Source organism: Oryza glaberrima, chromosome 9 (assembly GCF_000147395.1).
Source record: "Oryza glaberrima chromosome 9, OglaRS2, whole genome shotgun sequence".
NCBI classification, from domain to species: Eukaryota; Viridiplantae; Streptophyta; class Magnoliopsida; order Poales; family Poaceae; genus Oryza; species Oryza glaberrima.
The window spans coordinates 15,618,464-15,639,941 of NC_068334.1; the positions used below are offsets into that span (position 1 = coordinate 15,618,464).

At 46.5% G+C, this 21,478-nt stretch overlaps 4 protein-coding genes across 4 annotated transcripts; 3 read left to right on the top strand and 1 right to left on the bottom strand.

Annotated features, from left to right (window-relative positions):
• Positions 1–2,369: 2,369 nt before the first annotated feature.
• On the top strand, positions 2,370–3,879 carry LOC127785193 (zinc finger protein 8-like). The gene has a single exon (XM_052312619.1). The coding sequence runs from the start codon at positions 2,589–2,591 to the stop codon at positions 3,543–3,545; it is 957 nt and encodes a 318-aa protein (XP_052168579.1). The 5' UTR covers positions 2,370–2,588; the 3' UTR covers positions 3,546–3,879.
• Positions 3,880–10,236: 6,357 nt separating this feature from the next.
• LOC127785188 (uncharacterized) lies at positions 10,237–10,988 on the top strand. Its single transcript, XM_052312613.1, has one exon. The coding sequence runs from the start codon at positions 10,293–10,295 to the stop codon at positions 10,710–10,712; it is 420 nt and encodes a 139-aa protein (XP_052168573.1). The 5' UTR covers positions 10,237–10,292; the 3' UTR covers positions 10,713–10,988.
• A 2,896-nt stretch (positions 10,989–13,884) lies between these two features.
• LOC127783795 (uncharacterized) lies at positions 13,885–18,425 on the top strand. The gene is made up of 2 exons (XM_052310958.1): positions 13,885–15,744; positions 16,023–18,425. The coding sequence occupies exons 1-2, from the start codon at positions 14,194–14,196 to the stop codon at positions 17,391–17,393; spliced, it is 2,922 nt and encodes a 973-aa protein (XP_052166918.1). The 5' UTR covers positions 13,885–14,193; the 3' UTR covers positions 17,394–18,425.
• A 55-nt stretch (positions 18,426–18,480) lies between these two features.
• On the bottom strand, positions 18,481–20,485 carry LOC127783935 (uncharacterized). The gene is made up of 3 exons (XM_052311091.1): positions 20,182–20,485; positions 20,008–20,099; positions 18,481–18,740 (listed from the first exon to the last, which is right to left on the bottom strand). Exons 1-2 carry the CDS (start codon positions 20,410–20,412, stop codon positions 20,037–20,039), a joined length of 294 nt encoding a protein of 97 aa, XP_052167051.1. The 5' UTR covers positions 20,413–20,485; the 3' UTR covers positions 18,481–18,740; positions 20,008–20,036.
• Between the last annotated feature and the right edge of the window lie 993 nt (positions 20,486–21,478).

The following is a 21,478-nucleotide window of genomic DNA, read 5'->3' on the forward strand; positions in this document are numbered from 1 at the left end:
GGCCATGGGCCGAGCCCATGATTAATCACTCGGATATGCATAGGTTGCTTAATCACCCAGGCATGCACACACATACGACCGTCTACTGTAGTACATGCATGCATGCACGTGATTGCCTCACCAGCCAATCTTCACACGGCTAGTTATTGGTTAATTATACATGCACATATACTAATCCAAGTATATATATTCCCAGCTGCCTGTGCATGCATGTATTTGCGTGTATATACATGGCCGAGCATTGCGTAGAAATGATAGGCTAGCCAACTTACAAACTGCTTGTTTGCTTTGTCCATCATGAGTAAGTCTTGTGTACACATATAATCGCCAAAATACCATCAAACAGTTTGTCATAACTATTTCGTGAACAACGAGGGAATGTCTCCTCGAGAGTTTAGGATGGTTTCCGCTACATGTATGCCATTTCAAGAACTACCTCGTTCTTCTCCATCACAAAATAAAGGTAAAATAAAATGTAGCTACCTTTAACTACGTTGTCTATCTATTTATGCCACGAAAATAACAGTGGCAAAACTGCGAAAAGCTTCAGTTCTTTTTGTGGTCTGTGGCCATTTTTCGTGATGGAATTTAAAGCAGGTCGCCATTTAAATGGGAAAGTGTGCTTTTCGCGTTCGATCCATCGTCGTCGTCAATCAGGCTGTTGCCTTCGCGGCCGGCTGGTGAGAGTAGCTAATGCCTGCACTGCTAGCTAGACGTACGATCGTCCGGCTGTGTGATGCAACAGTTCGCGAACGGTATTTAATAGCCTGATAATCGCATATACCAAGAGGTTTTAATTTAAATGGTACGGATCCCATATATGCTGCCCTGATAGATAGATAGCCACATTTATCTTGGCTTTAGATCTCTCTTGTGCCACAACTACTAACATGCCCGGCATGCATGTCTTGTGCCACAACCACTAACAATAACATGCCGGCATGCTAGTTCGTTTTCAGTTGAAGAACTAACAACATCTAGTTGAACAGCACTGGTAGCTAGTGTAGTTGAGTTGGTTCTCTTTTGATGTAATTGATCCGTACGCATCACAAAACTGCAGAATATGGATTCGGTTTTCACTTAATTTGCACATAGTTCTTCAGTTTTCTCTCAGTGAGTCCACTGGATTGAGAATACAATAGGTTTTGGACCAAAATCTTAAGTTAGTTCACATGAGCTAGGCTCTAGCTTCCCTGGTTATCGGCCAAATCCTAGCCTTCATTCTCGTTATCTTCAATCAAAATTAAGAACTCAAGATTATTGTCCATCAGCACTGATATGTGGAAATCAAGTCCCTATTTTTTTCTTAATTTCTTATTTTGTCCCACCACTAATTCATAAGTCCAAACAAGTAGCTTTTCGTTGTGTCAAAATCCAAATTTTGTGTTGAAGTTTTCCAAACATCACCATCAGAAGAATATAATACTAATTGCATTTCTTTTGAAAACATAGTTGAATTGGCTTTCGTGTCTTCAGGACATGAGCAATGTGCACATTATGATATTATGTAGCGGGTTTGCACCTTTTGTGTTAGGATCAGAAACCCACGGGACATTTGATAATATGTTATATATCCTTAACATATGAGCGGCATATAATTTACCATTCTAACCTATATTTACTGATGACTCAGATGATCTCATATGTCATGAGAGCAAAATTTACATTCTCCATAAGAATAGCAAATTATAAAGAATCCAAAACCTGGGGTTAGCAACATGTTACATATTTATATGTTGAAATCCCAAGGAGTATGTATGTGTCCTGTTACGAATCCAATTATTGTGTGGCGGCTAGTGTGCTAACAAATTAAGTACTAGTTGTCTCACTACCATTACAAGATTTAAAATGGAACACCGAGATTTTTCTTGGCGTTGTAACAAAATTATTGTACTTGGTTCCAATAGGAAAAGGCATACATGACAAGGTAGCGGCCGATTTACACTACTGAGTTGAAAAGTGGACGGTGTTGATTGTGTACAGTTGATGTCATGTGTTGTCCCAATAGCAAATACGCTATATCACAATTTTTATTTTGCATGCGGTTCAAGTGGTTATGATAATAGTTTTGATCTCGATAAAAGTTTTAGTTTGACCCCGACCATGCGAATGTGACTACAACCGCGTTTTCATTGTTTTTTTTTTTTTTGACCTTTTGTTCCCGTTCTCCATAACACAACCATCTATTTGCCAACATTCAAGAGAGAGACCTGCACCCAACAAAACTTAACATAGTTTCCTGATCGTACCATGACAGATGCACCAAACACATATAGAGCACAAAATGCAAAGCTTAAAACGCATCAAGATTATAAGAGCCAAGAGAAATTGCACACACTGCATTAAACACACTCGTTGTCAACCCTACCATCCCCAAACTGGTCCCGTTCGTTCCACTCCCCCACTCCGAACTTAACCCAACCCATTTGTTCTTAGCTAGAGCCACCACCACCATTGCCAACACATGGCCATCAGATCACCTTGAACCTACCTAGCTAGCGAGCTAATCTCCTGTAGTTCAGTAGCTATCTAGCTAGCTTGCCCTAGCTACCTTGCCGGCGAGCTAGGCGGTGGCCGGCTGGCCGGCGATGAGCGAGCACGACGCGAAACACGTCGGAGACGTGCCGGCGGCCGCGGGCATCGAGTCGTTCTCGCAGCTGCCGTTCGTGCGCCCGAGGCCGGCGGCGATGGCCGGCTCCAGCCCCGCGTCGTCCATCCGGCTGTTCGGGTTCGAGCTCCCGCCCGACGGCGTCGTCTCCGCCGCCAGCAGCGACGTCGTCACCGCCGCGAGCACCACCGCCGCCGCCGCTGCTCCCGGGCAGGTGACCGCGTCCGGATTAGGAGGCGGCGGCGGCGGCGGCGGGCGCAAGTTCGAGTGCCACTACTGCTGCCGAAACTTCCCGACGTCGCAGGCGCTGGGCGGGCACCAGAACGCGCACAAGCGGGAGCGGCAGCACGCGAAGCGCGCGCAGTTCCAGAGCGCCATGGCCATGCACGCGCACTACCCGGCCTACCCTGCCTACGCCAGCTACTACGGCTCGCACCGCTTCGGCCCCTCGCCGCCGCACATGGCGCCGCCGCCGCCGCCGTACCCCTCGTGGTCCAACCACCACCACCTCCCGCCCGGCGGCCCCGCGCCCATGGTGGCGGCGAGGTACTACGGCCCGGCGCCGCCAGGCTCCGTCTCGCACCCGATCAACGGCAGCCCGGTGGTGCCGGCCGCCGCTGCGCTGTGGCGTGTCCCCGCCGCCGCCATCGCCGTGGCGGCGGCCACCGCGCCGCTGGCGCGCCAAGAACGGCAGCCCCCGCTGTCGCTGGCCGGTGGACGCGAGGAGGAGGACGCAATGGTGGAGGTAAGGAGAGGGAACGGGGTAGGCGGCGCCGCCGCCGCGGTGGTGCAACTGCAACCCGGCTCGCGGCTGTCGCGGTCGTCGTCCTCGTCGTCGTCGGCGTCGTCGTCTTCGCAGCATCACCACGAGCGCCGCCGCCTGGGAGACCTGGCAGAGATTAACCGGGAGAATGTGAGCTTGGATCTCACCTTGTAATTCTCCATGAGAATTGAGAGATGCGTGCGCGATTAATTAGCGGGTTCTTGCCTTCTTGGTAAGTGCGAATTAAGAGAAAAAAATAATTCTTTTTCTTTAGTTCGTGAATTCGTTTAGCTAGAGATGCTCACAAGAGAGGGATTTTCTTTTTCTTCAGTGCCTTTTTTGCAGTCCTTTTTCGCCGCTGCACTCATTCAATATTCCAACCTCGTTCTGTAACTTGTAACTTCTGTTCATCACATTAGATTTCTTTGTTAGAAATAGAGATAAATTCAAGGACAAGACGTATGGAGCATGAAAGATTGTGGTCTCATAATTAAGTACTATCTCTCTAATTTTCTACTACCATAAATTAATTCATTACTATCTCCGTCCTAAAATAAGTGTAGCCATGAGTTTTCGCGCTCAATTTTGATCGTCCGTCTTATTTGAAATTTTTTTATAATTAGCATTTTTGTTGTTATGGGATAATAAAACATGAATAGTACTTTACTCGTGACTTATGTTTTTAATTTTTTTCAAAAAATTTTCAAATAAGACGAACGGTCAAAGTTGGGCGCGGAAAATCATGGCTGCACTTATTTTAGGACGGATGTAGTATTAATTATTTTATTCTGATTTATTGGAATATGGACCGATGCTTCTTCTGTTCCATTGGAATATTTGTCTGTTGTCAAGTTCTGTCGATGGCCAGCATCTGTCAAGTCGAACCAAATAATTACAAGTATCATTATTTCATTTTCTTCCTAAGGTGTCTATGTCCCATGATGCTATTCATCCACCACTTGGACTGACATGTCAAATTTCTGTATTTGACACATCTGAATTCTGACCTTCCCAAGATGCATGGCATGTTGGACTCAAGATATGGTGAAAATTAACAGTGCTACGGTTAGGGGGAAAAAAGTTAAACAGTGCTAAAGCATATGACTGCTTCTTCCCAATTGGTATTCTGCAAATTCTGAAATCTTTTATACTTTCTCCTACTTTTTTATTGGATACAAATATTAAGAAAGTATATGAAATGAAATAGGAGAAGTTTCTGATTAGTTGACAAGAGAAAGAGAAAGTAGGTTAGAAAATTAAATAGAAAAGAATTATGATTGGTTGATAAGAGAATTCACGTGGAGAAGCTGTTATATTTTGGGACGGAGTGAATCTTGTATTAGCTTTCATTTTAAACCTACTCCCCAAGTCCACAAATATAGTGGATTTTGGAGGTCACAATTTGTCCACAAATATAATAAAATTAGGGTATTATCCCATCAATCACCCATTATTCAATTTCTTTCTCATCTTACCTCAATCGTCCTCCAATTCTCAACCACCCCTCTTTTAATAAGTGGATACTATTTTTTCTCTACATCCTTAATCTTTCCAAAAGATTCTAACATCCATATGATCCATTACACCCATTGTGGACGGAAGGAGCTGCTATTTTGGACAGTTAAAGTTAGGGTGCACTATTGGATTAAGTATTTTAAACTCTCGAGGAGATGTTTCCTATTTGTTCAAATGTCACCCAAATAATTGTTAAAAATTCTAAAAAATAACAACATTCAAACTCTCTCTCTCTCTCTCTCTCCACACACACACACACACAAACTACTCAAAAAAATCAAGTTAAAACTTAACTCACAAGTTGAGAAATAAAAAAGACAACCCAACATATATGAATAGTACTATTGCATATGTTGTGGTGAAGTGGCACATGTTACTATACTCTATATTGCCAATTTTTTGAAAATTATTTTTACAACTATCTACATTAATTTTGAGAGAAAAAGCTATACGAGTGGACATCCCCTCGATGGATTATAATCCTCTCCCGAACTATTGGATCCTGGTACTTTTTATTGCGGCAAAATAAACTTTTTATACAGTTGGTTGCATACAGCTACTGCAATATTCTGTACTTCATCAGAAAGTATCTATAAATCTGAAGAAGCATAACAACATGTCCGTACAAGGACCTGCCCATGTACATCGTTTATGCGTGAATAAGAGAAGCGTTTCATAACCTTCATTCTCAATATGTACTATGCCTTCTCATGTACATCACTGGTGTACTGCCTTTTTAATTTATTGACAGCAAAAGTGTGGTTGACAACAATGATATACGAACATTTCTGCACTTTCAGTTAAGAAATATAAATTCAGAGGTCGCTCATGCAATTCTTTTCTCCCATTATATATATTGAAAAAAAATACAAGAGACAGATCCTCGCAAAATAAATGGTGTGTTAGCTTATATATATTATGTCTTAGGAAAAAAAATGCTTGATGGTATGTAATTTCATTTACGCCTGAAATATACATGCAAATTTCTAGCAAATATTTTTTGTGTTTTTGCGGATACATACTTCTAGAAAAAGAAAGGCTCAATCATGGCTTTGGAGAAAGGGTTCTTTTCAGTTGTAGGCGATGTACCCGTCAATAGTGAAACACTTGTGATGATTTTGTCAATCTGATGATAAGTTGGCTTAGTCTTTGAGGTGCTTATAAGATAGGGTTAAGTTCATATGGAGTGAGTGTGCATGTGTTTATATATGTGTGTGTGTGTGTGTGTGTGTCCGTTTGCGTCTGTATTGTGTGTTTAGATAAATAATTATGCTTTTGGAAATGTGGCAAAAATAATCTGCAAATAATCTCACCAATAATCCAAAAGGAAGGGGGCTGAGGCTGAGTTCAATTGAGCTTTAGATTAGCTTTTTACTTGAACATTTACACGCACTTTATATGATTAAGTGAGTATTAATTACTGTAAACTTAAAAAATATATTTATTTGAACTTCTAATAAATTTATATATATAACCTTTTTAAAAGTATCGTATCGTTTAGTAGTTTGGGAAATGTGCTTGTAGAAAATGAGGTAATAACTAAAATCTATGTGTACATTTACTTAAAAAAATATCCATTGTCCTAAAATTTGCTTTCCTTGGCGTCATAACTGGATAGCAATGATGTTCAGTCTACTGCAGATTCATTTTTTTTTAGATGCAAATGAAATTGTTTGGTCAACAGAAACGTGGCTCTTTCTTGTGGTCACCCTGATTAGTGACGTGCATGCTTGATAAAATTGAAGTTGGCAGCCCTTTTTTATAGGCCGGCCCATGATTTGATGCGTCAAACCTTGACACAAAATGGTGGCCCATTAGGTTTGATCGACAGTAGTATCGCTATATCATCAGCTTTGCTTCTCTTCCCGTTTTTATTCTGTATTTGCAGCATGAACACTTGATTTATTCTCTCTTTTTTTTAAAGTAAATCGTCTTCACAATCACAACAAGCCGCTTAGCACACGTGAACCAGGGTCAAAATGGTCACAAACAAATTATTGTTGTTTTTTACTCCATCCGTCTCAAAATAAGTACAGTTTTGCACTATTCACGTTCAACATTTGACCGTTCGTCTAAAAATTTTTTATGATTAATATTTTTTTATTGCTATTAGATGATAAAATATGAATAGTACTTTATGTGTGACTAAATATTTTCAATTTTTTCACAAATTATTTAAATAAGATGGACAGTCAAACGTTGGGTACAGATATCCACGACTGCACTTATTTTGGGACAGAGGTAGTATGTGGTAATGGTTCCTAGTTGTAAGTTAGTAGTAGCTGCTATTCGCATGATTTGATTATCATCAACGAAATGATTTGACGGATGGGAGTAGTGTTGGACTTGCGAAGGGAGGCTCAGATATTTTGTAACTAGTAACATCTCCTGTGATTTGTAATGAGTCGGTCCAAATGATTGAGAATTGGCTACCTAGGTGGATTGAGATTAAAGGCAAGGGCGAATGAAGGAGACTCGAGCGGGCGATGGGGGAGGGGACGGAAGGACATTCCCGCTTTCACAGTAACGAAGAAATAACATGTTCACACGCTCTCCTCATTTAGTCACTTTGCAAGTCTATGTCATATATTATAAAAATGATGCATTGTAGCTTAAGTTTTATATGGGTTATACAGGTTGCCACTACTTTTTACAAACATATCTTTTTTTACACACGGACTTAAAAAAACCCGTATGTAAAAAGATTTCAGAGGTACCGGGTATAAACCCTTATACCCGTAGATGAAAATAGGTCATAGGAGGGCCTGTTTAAGAAGCCCACCTACAAGGCCGACCACCCCTCTTTTCCTTCCTTTCTTCATCTTAAAATTTACTAAATCTTCTCTCCCTTATCCTTATCTACTCACCATCTCGTAGCTCCACTTCATTCTAATCATCTCGCATTCTCTCTCTCTCTCGCTCATGGCACGTGGACGTGTAATAGCCCGTTCTCCAGAACCGCCAATCCAGCCCATCCGACGAGCGAGCTCACTTACACATGTCATCCCACTTACACATTTGTACTCGCTTCATGTAAAATGGTTAACCCGATGGTACTATGGTTGGAGGAATAAGCCCTTATTTATTGGTTCCATTTGTGCTAAACTAGAAATGTGGTATTAAGCATGCGCACATAGCTCTCATGGACCACACACGTATACAGGCAAATATTTAGGAGCACGCCCTCTCTTAACACATGTCTGTACGTCCAGTGTCAGCTCCATATGGCATGCCATGTATACCTCACACAGAGCCCACAAGCGCCATATGCCTACGCATTGACAAGTACGTGCAACCGTGAGACCCGGCTCTAATACCATTTGTAACAGCCAGCCCAGTCCATTCGACGAGTGAACACACTTACACATACTACCTCACTTACACTTTTGTCCTCGCTTCATGTAAAATGGTTAAAACAGAGGTGGTATGTTTAGAGGGACAAACCCTTATAAGTTGGTTCCACCATGCTAAACTAGCAATTGTGGTACTAAGCATGCGTACATAGCTCTTATGGGTCACATATGTCAAATCCTAATTGAGCCAGGATGTCACAAGACGCGAGTCAGCAATGCAGCGTGTGTCGACAGTGGCTTCGGTAGCGACCACCCTCCCTTGCCTTCCTATCCCTCGTGGATTTGGTGGCGGCGAAGTGGTTGGGAGGGGTAGTGGTGGACACCCCAGATCACGATGAGAAGGGGAAATGATGATGACAACAACGACAACAGCGATGGCCTCAATGGTGGCGGATCAAGTAGTGACGCCCTTAGGAGGTGCAATCCGCCGCAAGCCTCTTCCCCTCCCTAGCACGTGGATCTATCGGCGGTGGTGACAGGAGGGGCGGATCTAGAGGCATCTCCCCCTCACGCGTGTAGATCTGTCATCAGCAGTGACGGGAGGGTGGATCCGGTGGCATCTCCCCTTCCCATGTGGAACCAGAGGCCTCTCTCCATCCCTTGCGCGTGGATTTGCCTACGACGACGATGGGAAGGGTTGTTCTAGCGGCCTTTCCCCCTACGGCGACAATGGTGATGGGCCTTGGGAAGTGTGGATCAGGTAGCGGGGAGGGCGGCGGTGGATGGCCACTCCCGAGCTAGGTTCCTAGGATTTTTCTTTTGTTTTTTTTTTTGCCAAAAATTGTTTTTGCAGTCAGTCATATGCGAAAATCTCTTTTACATGCGGTTGTACAATCCACTTGGTAAAATTCCTATTTCTACATACACCACAGGTGCTATACCCATATGCGAAAATGCATTGTAGTCGTTTGGGAAAATTATTTGTGTAGTAATGTGCTAACATAGAATAGGCGTTTTAGAAGCTGTACTTGCTTAATTATCTGCACACACACTGCTCGCGCAGTTTACTTTTATCGTTCTGGAATGAATTAAAGGTTTCAACTAACCACCGACAATTAGCGGTAAAAGAGAAGGTAATTTACAAGATGGGGTTGACGACATTCCACGTGATCACAACCTCGGTAAATTAAAACACTGGTCATCAAACGAGTCTTGAGCCAGTTCGCAGTGTGCCACATTTGCCACTGTCCTACTAGATCTCGGTCTTATTTGAGAAGTAAGATTCCAATTAGCTTGTGAGAACCTGAAGAAACTGAAAAATCTATAGTATTAATTTTTTGTTTATTTTCTAAATTTAATAATTACAGCTTTTTAAAATTTAAATAAAATTGTATAGTTTGAGAAAGGTTCTCGCGGATAAAGATTCTAGAAGAAGCTCCGGCCGTCGTAAACTCACCAAACAGAACCCTTATCTCTTCAGGCGCCGTGACACCGATTCTACAAACCACTAAATGACACACACATTTGCTATCCTGTCTCCTGTTAATTAGACATTTTAGGCGTTAAGTAAGCAGAGGCTGCAGATCTTGCTTGCTATGTTTGGGCTTAAAATGGCTGCAAATCCCAAAGGAAGAGTACAGATCCAGCTGCCTGACCAAGGCGGCAGCAGCAGCAGCGCATCACACCACACCACACACCGGCCAGCTCAGGAACAGGGGGCCCACATCGCACGCCTAATCACCCACTGGCAGGTGGGGCCCACCACCTGGCCGGCGCGCTTTGTTTAGCGCCGAAGCGATGGGCTCTGCTCGGGCTAAGCAAAGCGCGCGCGCCCCCTCCTCGCGCGGAGCCGTCCCCACGTGCGCCCCACGCGTGCACGTGCCTACGTGTCGGCTATCCATGCAGTGGGGCCCATGGCGGCGTGGTCGGCCGCGCCGTGGCGCCCTCCGATTGGCCGGAGACGCGACGCCGCCCGATGGGTACTGCCACGTGGCAGCGATGCTCGGCTCTATAAATGAGCGCCGAGTCGTGCTCGATCACCTCCATTGCCAGCTTCTTCTCCTTCCTCTTCTTCACCACCTCGCAAGCGAGAAAGTTCGATTCCAACGATCCGATGGGGAACTCGTACAGCAACGGCGGCTCGCCGGCGGCGGCCGCGGGGTATGTGCAGGCGCCGGAGCTGCCGCTTCACCTGTGCTTCTTCCTGGTGGTGCTGCTCGTCTTCCTCGGATTCTCGTGGTACACGAGCTACGGGTCGGCGGCGGAGCGGTTCGCCGACCAGGCGCGGCTGCTGCTGATGGCGTCGCCGCTCGCGCTGCTGCTCGCCGTGCGGCTGCTGTCGGGCGGCGGCGACGGAGAGCGGCGCGGGGTGGACCAGCTGCGGCAGCTGTCGCTGCCGATGCCCGAGCGGGACTCCATCCACCGCGCCGGCGGCTCGCCGTGGGGCGTCGGGGTGCTCCTCGCGCTGCTCGTCGTCATGGTGTCCTACCAGTCCAACTTCCGCGACAGGTGGTTCCCCCTCGTCAGCCGGTGACCGGCCGACGAACGCCGCCATGGATGCCATGAGAGATTGAGGCAAAGTTGCAAACATACTTCTGATAATTGCAGTAGTATGACATTGCCAGCGACACGATGATGCGATCGAGTGGTGTTCTTGATGGTTTTTTTTTTGTTTTGTTTCTGCTCCTTTTGTCCATGTAAAAGTGTAATTTATCGCCTTGAAAAATACATGTCTGCCACCATGTCGATTGCCAAATTCAATGGGAACAAACGAATCAATTATTTGGGCTAGCTCGTGCGAATCAGCTGCTGCTCTGTTCTCTCTGCTCCGTGCACGATCCACGACAGGCCGAATGGGCCCACAAATAATGGCCCAATAATAAGTAGGGCCCAATGAGGCCCATTGGTCGAACATGATCGCGAGGGACGTATAGCCCAATAAGGCCCATCAATCGAGCATGATCGCGAGGGACGTGAGGCCCAACAAGGCCTGAAATGGGGACTACGAGTCTGCGACCTATACGTTGAAATTGGAAAGCGTCGTGTTGAATTTGTCTTGGTCGAAAGTAACATGACGAAATGCACTTGAAATAAAGGAAAAAAGGAAAAGCCTCCACGAAAGACGAAATGCAAAATAAAGTTAAAAGGCTCCCTCTCCAAGTAAAGTTTGCACGCTTAGAAAAGTGGTGTTTTTTGGGGACTCAAAATCAGATTCCCGGCCATGTGTAGAGAGAATACAGAGGTAGTAGATGCCAAATGTAGGAAAACCGCTTTGTACAAAAGTACAATGCTTATTATTCTTTTTCAAGCAAAGTAAAATAAAGCATCCTAGGTCTACTAGCATTTTAGATATACAGCTAGAAACCCTATCGTCTGGAGTATTGTTAAACAAAACGACCATGATTATTACTACCTCAATGTTCAAAATAAAAATACATAGCATTGTTAACTTTTGGATATAATATTTGATCATTCGTGTTATTTCTAAGAAAAACTCTTATATAAGTACTACTTCATCCGTTTCACAATGTAAGTCATTTTAGTATTTTTCACATTCATATTGATGTAATGAATCTATATAGATATATATGTCTAGATTCATTAATATCAATATGAATATGGAAAATGTTAGAATGACTTACATTGTGAAACGGAGGGAGTAGCATCTTGTTGTTACTTGTTATACTATTAAATGTAATTTTGTATACCTATATTTCTCATATTTGAAACTATTTTTCAAATAAGACAAATGATTAAACATTATTTCCAAAACATAACAATGTCATATATTTTAAAACCGAAGAGAGTATAATTACTAGTACTGACTATTTCTTCGTGCGGTTACAAGCTAGAATTCAGAATTCAGATGCTTTTTCCCGCAGGAAAAAAAATTCAGATGCTTTGCAATGCAAATCAGATCTTCACGAGCACTAACCGCTAAACTGAATAATACCTTACTTTACACACTGAATTCAAGAACAAATTTCAACTGAACTGAAAAACTTGAACAAAGAAGAAATGATTACAAGAGAACATGTAAACATAAAAAAGCTCCGGTTCTTTCACATGGATGTCAACCACCGAGCTCACCTCATTTTCGGCCCATGTCACGAAAGAGAAGGCTCGCACGCACTTGCACGCAGGGGAAAGGCCCGTCGCGCAATGATGGGTGCATATATTCCCGACAAAAGGCAGCCTAACACTCAGTCACTCTCTCACTCTCACTCTCACTCTCAGCTGAGCTACAAAGGACAATTAGGGCCTTTAATCCCAGTCTTTGGTAAAACTAATCAGCCCCTGCTTTGGTGCGAAAAAGATGGGGGAATGCTAGCTATCAGCTGTTGCTAGCAAAAACTGGTCTTTTGTCTGGATGGGAGAATCCTATGATTCTTCAGTTCTTCGTTCAAGATTGATTCCCATGAGACTGCCAAATGTAAACCAAAAGTTTATCATGTATAGAAGGTAGTAGGTACAGTAATAGTACTGTTTTACAGGTTTATCTGCACAGTAATGCACTCGAGTGCAGTGACATCAACTCATTAGGTGTGGATGTCCATACTGTAAAAACCAAAGTGTAGTAAAAAAAAAATCCTAATAGAATTATGCCTGCTGTACATTTGTCAGGGAGTTCTTCAGCTGGAGTGAGGTGTGTATCATCTTAACAAGCAGTGCAAGAGAAAATTCCAGATTTCCAGTTACTGTGTACCAGTTACCAGGCCAGTGAGAAGAAGGGAGGACACATAACACATTGTGTTGGTCAGGTCAGCGATGCCGCAAGCAGCGGTGGAGGCAGCTCCTGGACAGGTCGGGTGGGCGTCCGGGCTCCGTCGCTGCCATTTCCATTGCCGTTATCTGTCGACGGATATAAAAATCAGTCGGTCACCCAAAAACGCTACTAGTCGTTGGGCTTCACGGTGATGCTGGCTCCGCCACTAGCCGCAAGAGAACATTCCATGCGCGGCGAGGTGGATCATCCTTCCCCGTGGCTGCTGCTCATAGTTCCTCTTTCCACGCGCACGGGCCGGCCGGCGGCGCCACCACGCCGGTCCCGGCTTCCGAGGCACGCGCCACCGTCCACCCTGTCATAAAAGATGAGAAAAGAGCCGGAGAACGTGTGCAAAAGAGGAGCCGCACCTTACCCTCTCCTCCTTCCTTTCAGGTCCTTTTTTTTTCTTTCCTACCCCCTGCGTGCAAAGCTGAGCAGACGCAGCCGAAATATTCTTCTTCTTGAGCTGAAGAACTATTGCAGATGGACCAGCAGTGATGCTGCAGCATATGAAAAAAGAAGAAAAGAAATTACACTGGCCCTGCTTTTGTGAGTTGATGCTGCAGACATAAGAGGGACACAATGTCATTTGAGCCTGCGGAAACTATTGTTTATGCACTAACAATGCAGCCTTGTGGCCTTTCTTGGCATATGGATTGATGGTTTGATGATATATATCAACAGGGGAACAAAATGTCTGTCAAGACTCAGTCTGATGTGTCTGATGATTCTTATTAGTATCAGTTCACCGTTAGAGATCAGTAAACCTAAACCATCTGCAGTTGCACTCTTTCACTGTATGTCCGCATCAAGGACACGTGTTGTTTTCACTGTTTGGCATGCTTGTCTGAATGGAACCTACAGTTAAACAAGTAAAAGCATGAAACCTGAAAAATGAAAATAGATGCATGGAAGTGATCCTTGTACCTATGTCTATTGTCAAATTCATGCTTCAATTCGATGATTATGGTTTGTGACCAACACCGTTATGCTTGTCAACTAATATTCTAATTATCCACATTATCTCCTTTTTATGCAGCAAAGCATGCATGCTGATGCCGTCATCAAGGCTAATAAACAATCTGTAACAGTGGCCACCTCCTTTATCTTCCTCCCCTCTTTATATCCGGCGTTCCCTCCATGCAACGGCAAGACAAGCCAAACCCAAAACCACACTACACTGCCCTCCAGCTTAGCAGCTCAAGCAGTAGCTGAGCAAGAAGCTAGCTGAGCTCCAAATTCGACGGCAATGGAGTTCTTGTCGCAGATGTGGTCGCTGCTGGGCCTCCTCACCATCCTGCAGAACGTGCTCCCGACGCAGCTGCTCTCCCTCCTCCACTCGCTGTGGCAGTCGCTGCAGGACTCGCTCACGCCGTACTCCTACTTCGACGTGCCGGAGTTCCTCGGCTCCGCCGCCGTCGAGCCCAACGCGCTGTACCGCCATGTCCAGCTCTACCTCCACCGCTCACTCCTCCTCTCCTCGCCGCCGCCTCCCCGCCTCACGCTGTCGCTGCCGCGCTCCGTCGCCGTCTCCGGCGGCGGAGGTGGGCATGACGCGGGAGCGGCGGCGGCGGCGGCGACGCCGTCCGTGTCGCTCTCCCCGAACCACTCGGTGGCTGACAGCTTCGACGGGCACCGCGCCGTGTGGACGCACCACGCCGACACGCTCCAGGACTCGCTCGAGGAGCGGCGGTCGTTCTCGCTGCGGCTGCCCAAGCGGCACGCCGCGGCGGTGCTCCCGGCGTACCTGGCGCACCTCGCCGCCGCGGCGGACCACCTGGAGCGGTCGTCGCGCGCGCGGAGGCTGCACACGAACGCGGCGTCCCCGCGCGGCGCCGCGGCGTGGTCGTCGGTGCCGTTCTGCCACCCGTCCACGTTCGACACGCTCGCGCTCGACCCGGAGCTCAAGGCGCGCCTCCTCGCCGACCTCACGGCGTTCGCCGACGGCAGCGAGTTCTACCGCCGGACGGGGCGGCCGTGGAAGCGCGGGTACCTCCTCCACGGCCCGCCCGGCTCTGGCAAGTCCTCGCTCATCGCCGCCATGGCGAACCACCTCCGGTACGACGTGTTCGACCTCGAGCTCACCCGCGTCGCCACCAACGCGGACCTCCGCGCGCTCCTCATCCAGACCACCAACCGCTCGCTCATCGTCATCGAGGACATCGACTGCTCCCTCCACCTCACCGGCGACCGCAAGAGCAGACGGAACAAAAGACGCCGGCTCCTCCACGCCACCGCCGCCTCCGACGACGACTCGTCGGACTCCGACTCCGACGGCGGCGACAACCACCGCTCCAAGGTGACGCTGTCCGGGCTGCTCAACTTCACCGACGGCCTGTGGTCGTGCTGCGGCGAGGAGCGCATCATCGTGTTCACGACGAACCACGTCGACGGCATCGACCCGGCGCTGCTCCGCCCGGGGAGGATGGACGTGCACGTGCGCCTGGGCGCCTGCGGCGCGCACGCCATGCGCGAGCTGGTCGGCCGCTACGTCGGCGTCGAGGACCACGAGATGCTGGACGCGGCGGAGTGCTGCGTCCGCGGCGGCGCCGAGATGACGCCGGCCGAGGTGGGAGAAGTGCTGCTGCGGAGCAGGGACGACCCGGACGCCGCGGTGACGGAGCTCGCCGTGGAGCTCAAGGCGAGGCAGAGCGCGGCGGCCGACGAGCTCCAGTGGGAGGACTCGGCGGCGGAGCTCTCCGACGAGTCGCCGAGGAAGAAAGGGTTAGGGTGGGAGGGCAAGGTTAGGATTCTGGGCCGGCTTAGGAGCTTGACCAAGTCGGAGTCCGGACGCCGAGGCGTTTAGCTTGACTTTTGTTGACTTGATGTTTTAGGTCAGGTCTCCGTCAAAGTTTGACCTAATGTTCAAATCTCAAGATTGTGTTCATCTTGATAAGTTAATGCATGGTTTTGTTAATGCAAGCCAAAAAGGCTACAAATCGGATTAAATTTACTTGAACGAAACAGATTGAAAAAAATCCGAACACAATGCGGAAAAACTAAACGCCTTTTGAACTCGAATCGGATCAGTATCCTAAAGCCTTCTTATTCTCTTTGCCTGATTATGTCCATGGCCAGTTGCAAGCAACGTCTCTCTTCTGCATGGCCACCATGGGAGGCGGCGACGTGTGCACCATGGCCGACGAGCGAGATGATGGCACGGGCACGGCAGCATCCATGGCGGCGACGCGGCTTGCCGAACTCTGCGCCATGATCGACGACCACGCCGCCGCGGGGACGATGAGCGAGAAGAGGGTCGCCACCATCTGCGCCATGATAGAGGAATGCAACGACGACGTGGAAGAAGCAAGCCGCCGGCGGAGCAGCCGGAGGAGATCAGGCAGGTGGCGGCGGCGCGTCGGCGGCACCAGCAGCACCCGGTGCTACAGGCAGATCGGCAGGATCAGCAGCGGCGGCTTTGGCGTCGTCGTCAAGGCAGAGCACCGCGACACCGGCCAGACCGTCGCCATGAAGACCCTCTTCCGCCGCCGCCGCTCGGCCGACGACGACGCCGCCGATCTGCTCCGGGAGGCATCCTTCATGGCGGCCTGCCGCGGCAACCCTTACCTCGTCGGCCTCCACGGCGTCGCGCGCAACCCTCGCACCAAGCAGTACAGCCTCGTCATGGAGTACGTCGGGCCGAGCCTGAGCGCCGCCCTGGCCGAGCACGTCGAGCGCCACGGCGGCGAGGGCTACGCGGAGGCGACCGTGCGGCGGATCATGCGCCAGCTGCTCACGGGCGCCGCGGCGATGCACGAGCGCCGCATCATCCACCGCGACATCAAGGCCAGCAACATCCTCGTCGGCGGCGACGGCGACGTCGTGAAGATATGCGACTTCGGGCTGGCCATGTCCACGGCCGAGGCGGCGGCGCCGTACCGCCGGGTCGGGACCGACGGGTACATGGCGCCGGAGGTGCTGCTCGGCATGCCCGACTACGACGGCCGCGTCGACACGTGGTCGCTCGGCTGCGTCATGGCGAAGCTCCTCTCCGGCGAGGCGCCGTTCCGGGGAGAAGGCACGAGCGACCAGCTGTACCAGATCTTCGACATGCTCGGCGTCCCGGGGAACAAGACGCGCGAGGCCTTCAAGTCCAAGTCCGAGCTCCTAGCCTACGAGGTCCGGCGATGGCGAGCGCTGCGGCGGCCGCAGCCGGAGCAGGAGGCGCACGGCTGGCTGCCCGTGCTCTTCCCGGAGAAGTTGCTGTCGCGGGACGGGTTCGACGTCCTGAGGGGGCTTCTCACGTTCGATCCCGGCGAGAGGCTGACCGCCGCCGCCGCGCTCAGGCATCGGTGGTTCGCCGGAGCTGACGCTGATGAGTCCGGCGTCGCCGCGTTGCTCAGGAAGACGGCATCGATAGTAGCTGGTGCGGTCATCAGTGCTGGGGCATTTGTTGGAACTTGGATGATACCTTGGTGCGACTGCAGGACGGCAGGCACCGAAGCATAATGAATGCATCAATGTGTTGTATACTTGTATACTCAGGTAGTTTTCTTTTCCTCTGAAGATTAAGTTTTTTACGCAAAGTGATGTGATATTAACGTACGATTGATTGAGTTTTAATTATTATAAACTTGAAAAATAGATTAATATGCTATTTTAGATCAACTTTCATATAGAAAGTTTTCGCACAAAACGCACCGTTTAGCAGTTTGAAAAGGATGCCACGAAAATCTTAATCTTCATCCAACTATTGTTGGAGAAAAAAGGGGACCTCAATCAATGCCCCTAATGATGTACTCCCTTCGTTTCCATATTATAATTATTTTGAATTTTTTTCATAATCATTTTTTTAGGTTTAACCAAGTTTTATGGAAAAGTTTAGCAATATCTATCATACTAAATTAGTTTCATTATGTTGAAAATGGTACTATATTTTTCTATAAGATTGGTTAAACCTAAAAATGTTCGACTAACAAAAAAGTCAACAATTTATAACATGAAATGGAGTACACTATTTTTATGCATGAATTATCGATTTATCGATGCAATAATATTATGCTTGAATGATCGATTTATCGGTGTACATGCTATTCTCATCCTTCATAGACAAGTAGCATTTGCCCAAGAAACAAAAAAATCGGAGGGAATTGAACATTGTTCTTCCCATAAATTAGTCAAACTGCCAATTTTCATAAAAAGGGTTAATTTAAACCTATTTGGTACAATTCCAGTTCTCAAATCCACGGTAGATTTGAAGTTTTTATGTTAAAATATAGTGGTTTAAAATCTTAAATTTCATCTATTCAAACAAAATAATTTATCCAAATGTTATCGACGTAATCGTGGATTTAGATCCATGAATTTGTAGAGTTGGGAGTACCGGCTCCCAAAAAAAAAAACAAGAGCTATACCAAAGAGGGTCTTACTGACTTTTTTTTTTCTTAAAAAGAAACATCGGTTCTCTGTACCAAATGTCACCAAGAACCACTTTGTAGCATTCGGTGGCTGGAGAAAAGGGGCATTTAACTATTTGCCACTTTTAAGACGTGGCATTTAATAATTTGCTGCTTATAGTCTATGACATCAGGGTCCAGAGGCAAAACATTGTTCCAAATCTCGCACACATATCAGACAAAACAGGACGGAATAGATGAACCTATGAGGCAATGAACATTTAAGAGAGTGATTTTTCGTCTACAGGGTTTAGCAGAGTAGCCAAGTGTACTGTAGTACACTACACATACCACAGTCTGAGCAAATTATAGGAGTGACAATGGGCAGGCTTGCGCAGAAGAAAAATGTAGGAGCTAATCATCATGTCGATACCTGATTCTTGAACCCTGGTAGTAACATCTACATAGAGGAGAGAACAATCAATTGACGATTCATAAGTATATGAGTTTGCCTCAAAAGAAAAACACATATCCAATATTTTAGAGTAAGAAAAAGAAAATTGCATAGTTTGATTATTACGATAGAAGATATACAATGCCCAATACAGTTGATAAGAGAAATGCGGCAAACTGAAGTATTAACTATCCTAAGTTGGTGAATTACACTAGTCAATTAAATTAACTAAATCTACCTGAAAAACCAATTTGAAATTTTTCAGAAGTTTTCACCCCCTAGAACAGACTGTTGTCTGAAAACATGTATGGCAATCAAGCCAAGTCTGAGTTTAATTGAGCTTTATTCAAAGTTGACTTGCTATAGTTCAGAAGCTATTTTAAAATCAATTAACAGCCCCTAGTGATCCATCACAAACAAGTTTCATGTGCAATAAACCTATTTCAACATTGAACCAATAAATGAACTCAACTGAACAAAATTTAACAAAACCAAACCAAATAGTGCACCAATTCCCGTATTTGTGGTGCCATGTTTCAACATATGGAATTACATAGGTTTGCATGCCTCAATGTACCCCCTTCTTGTTATCACGAAGCCATGTTTCACGAATCAATCCAGAGAGACTAACTACATATCCCTAATTTCCTCTATCAACACCAATCACCTGGGCTTCCAACTATAAATTGTTATGTTGCAGAAATGGCCCACCAAAGAACAACAGAGTTATTGATATCTTGTAGATAAGCCCAAAGGTTAAAGGTGGCTTGTTATCATGCTGTTCTAACTTGTAACTCCTCAAGATTTGCATGCCAATAAAAATAAAATGGGATTCTAAGCTCTCAATAGCTACTGATATTCTGTTCAATTTATCTTTTGATCTACTGTTAAATTATTGCAGAATGTAAATTCTTTGCAAGCCAATTATACCTATCAATGCAAGTCCTACAATGTTAATATAGATAACGATTAGTAGCTTCTAAAAGCAGCTGTGAACTTGTGATACTAATAAAGTTGTGGATTCACTCAATTTCAAAGGCCAGAAGTATAGATAGCAATCAAAAGAACTAAATCAACACATATCATAAGCATTACCAATTTCACTTGTGAAAGGAGTTCTAATAGCGGTGATTCGACCAAAATGTTCTGACGATAAAATTACAAACATTGTATTATGCAAAGGAGAACCTAGACAAAAGAAATTCTCTGGAAATACACAGGAAGCAGACTAGAAGCGTGTTCGTTGCAGATCAGACTGGCAAGATCCGCTTACCGTCGGTCAGCGGCGTGCGGACATGTACCCTAGGGGAATGGCGGCAGCCGCAGCACGGCCTGCTCGGTCTCCACCGGGTCCGACCGAGATATCTGCAGAAATCACAACACCGAACAGATTAATGGGAAGGAACCAAATCACCCCATGGGTTCTGAGATGGGGAGGGGAGCGAACCGGGTCGCGGAGGACGGGCTTGGTGTCGTCGGCGACGGGGCGGAACGGCGGCTTCTTCTTCTTTTTCGTGGGCGCTCCGGAGGAGGAGGACGGGGTCCTACCCGCGCTGGTGGTGGTGGTGACAGCGGCAGCGGAGGAGGAGAGGATTGAGCCGGAGGCGGAGAAGAAGGCCCCCGACACCGGCGAGGGGCTCGCGAAGGCGGCGTGGGCTCTTTCGCTTCCGGCTGACATGGCCGCCACGGGACAGAGAGGCTTCACTCCGGTCTGGAAGGTTTCTGTTTTTTTCCCCTTTCTGCAGAGTGTACTTCTACCTCTCCTTCATCTAAACTCTCAGTTTGAAGATATAAATATGAAGGTCTTTTAATTTGTTTATTTAGTAGTATTAAAATTAGATCAAAATATTTAGTACTCCGTATCTTTTAAGTCACTTCAGTTGTTAGTTTTAAGATTTTGAACGGATCAGATTCCCTTTTGAAGCATCAAATTGACCTGGTTTCACTTAAAATTTAAGTGTTGTGAAACATGATAAAATAGTAAAAGAAATTCTTATATTGTGATATAGAATTTGATTTATAGCAATTCTTATACTGGTACTTTAATTTTTCTTTCGCTTTTACGCTATTGTATGGGATACCATTCCGAAACAACATGATAAATATCAAGTCTTATACCATATGCATAAAAAGTACCGAATCTGATTGATATTGAGGTACCAAGCAAGATACATATGACTGAGCATCGCTAGTTCATCGATGCCTCGATGCATCCATTTTGTAAAAAGCATGCCCCGGTCTTTTGCTACCATTCTTGAACGACGGAAACAAGTTCCCTTATCAGTGAACCACGGTGAAGAAGCATGTCTACCGATATCAGCACAAGACAAGTATGAAGCCAACGAAGACACTGCATGTTGGTTAATGCCGTGCAGCATTGAGCTTGTTGGCAAGCATCCTGTTGCACATTGGGACTAGTGGTGAAGGACAAGAGCAACGTGCGCTCGTAAAACGACTCCTTCACGGCAACATTGCACGTCGACGAGGTTATCCCTAACATCGACTAGTGCGGCTACCTTCGCAAGAAGGTGCCAGCCATGCTAACGAAGTTGCCCCCGACACGGATTGGATACAATCCACCTGCACCATAAAGTCGCCCACATCCGCGAGCCTATTGGAGGCACAACCAGTAACAACACCAACTAGTTGTACCATTCACATATGATATAGTCCAAACCAAAGAGGATGGCTCCAACACGGATTGGTGGTATGAGCAGGATTTCTTCGATTAAGATGATTGTGAA

Coding starts and splice junctions, on each gene's coding strand:
- LOC127785193 (XM_052312619.1), top strand. CDS start 2,589: ATGAGCGAGCACGACGCGAAACACGTCGGAGACGTGCCGGCGGCCGCG.
- LOC127785188 (XM_052312613.1), top strand. CDS start 10,293: ATGGGGAACTCGTACAGCAACGGCGGCTCGCCGGCGGCGGCCGCGGGG.
- LOC127783795 (XM_052310958.1), top strand. CDS start 14,194: ATGGAGTTCTTGTCGCAGATGTGGTCGCTGCTGGGCCTCCTCACCATC. Junction 15,745..16,022: donor CGGAGTCCGGACGCCGAGGC/GTTTAGCTTGAC, acceptor GTCCATGGCCAG/TTGCAAGCAACGTCTCTCTT.
- LOC127783935 (XM_052311091.1), bottom strand. CDS start 20,412: ATGTCAGCCGGAAGCGAAAGAGCCCACGCCGCCTTCGCGAGCCCCTCG. Junction 20,100..20,181: donor AGCCCGTCCTCCGCGACCCG/GTTCGCTCCCCT, acceptor TGATTTCTGCAG/ATATCTCGGTCGGACCCGGT.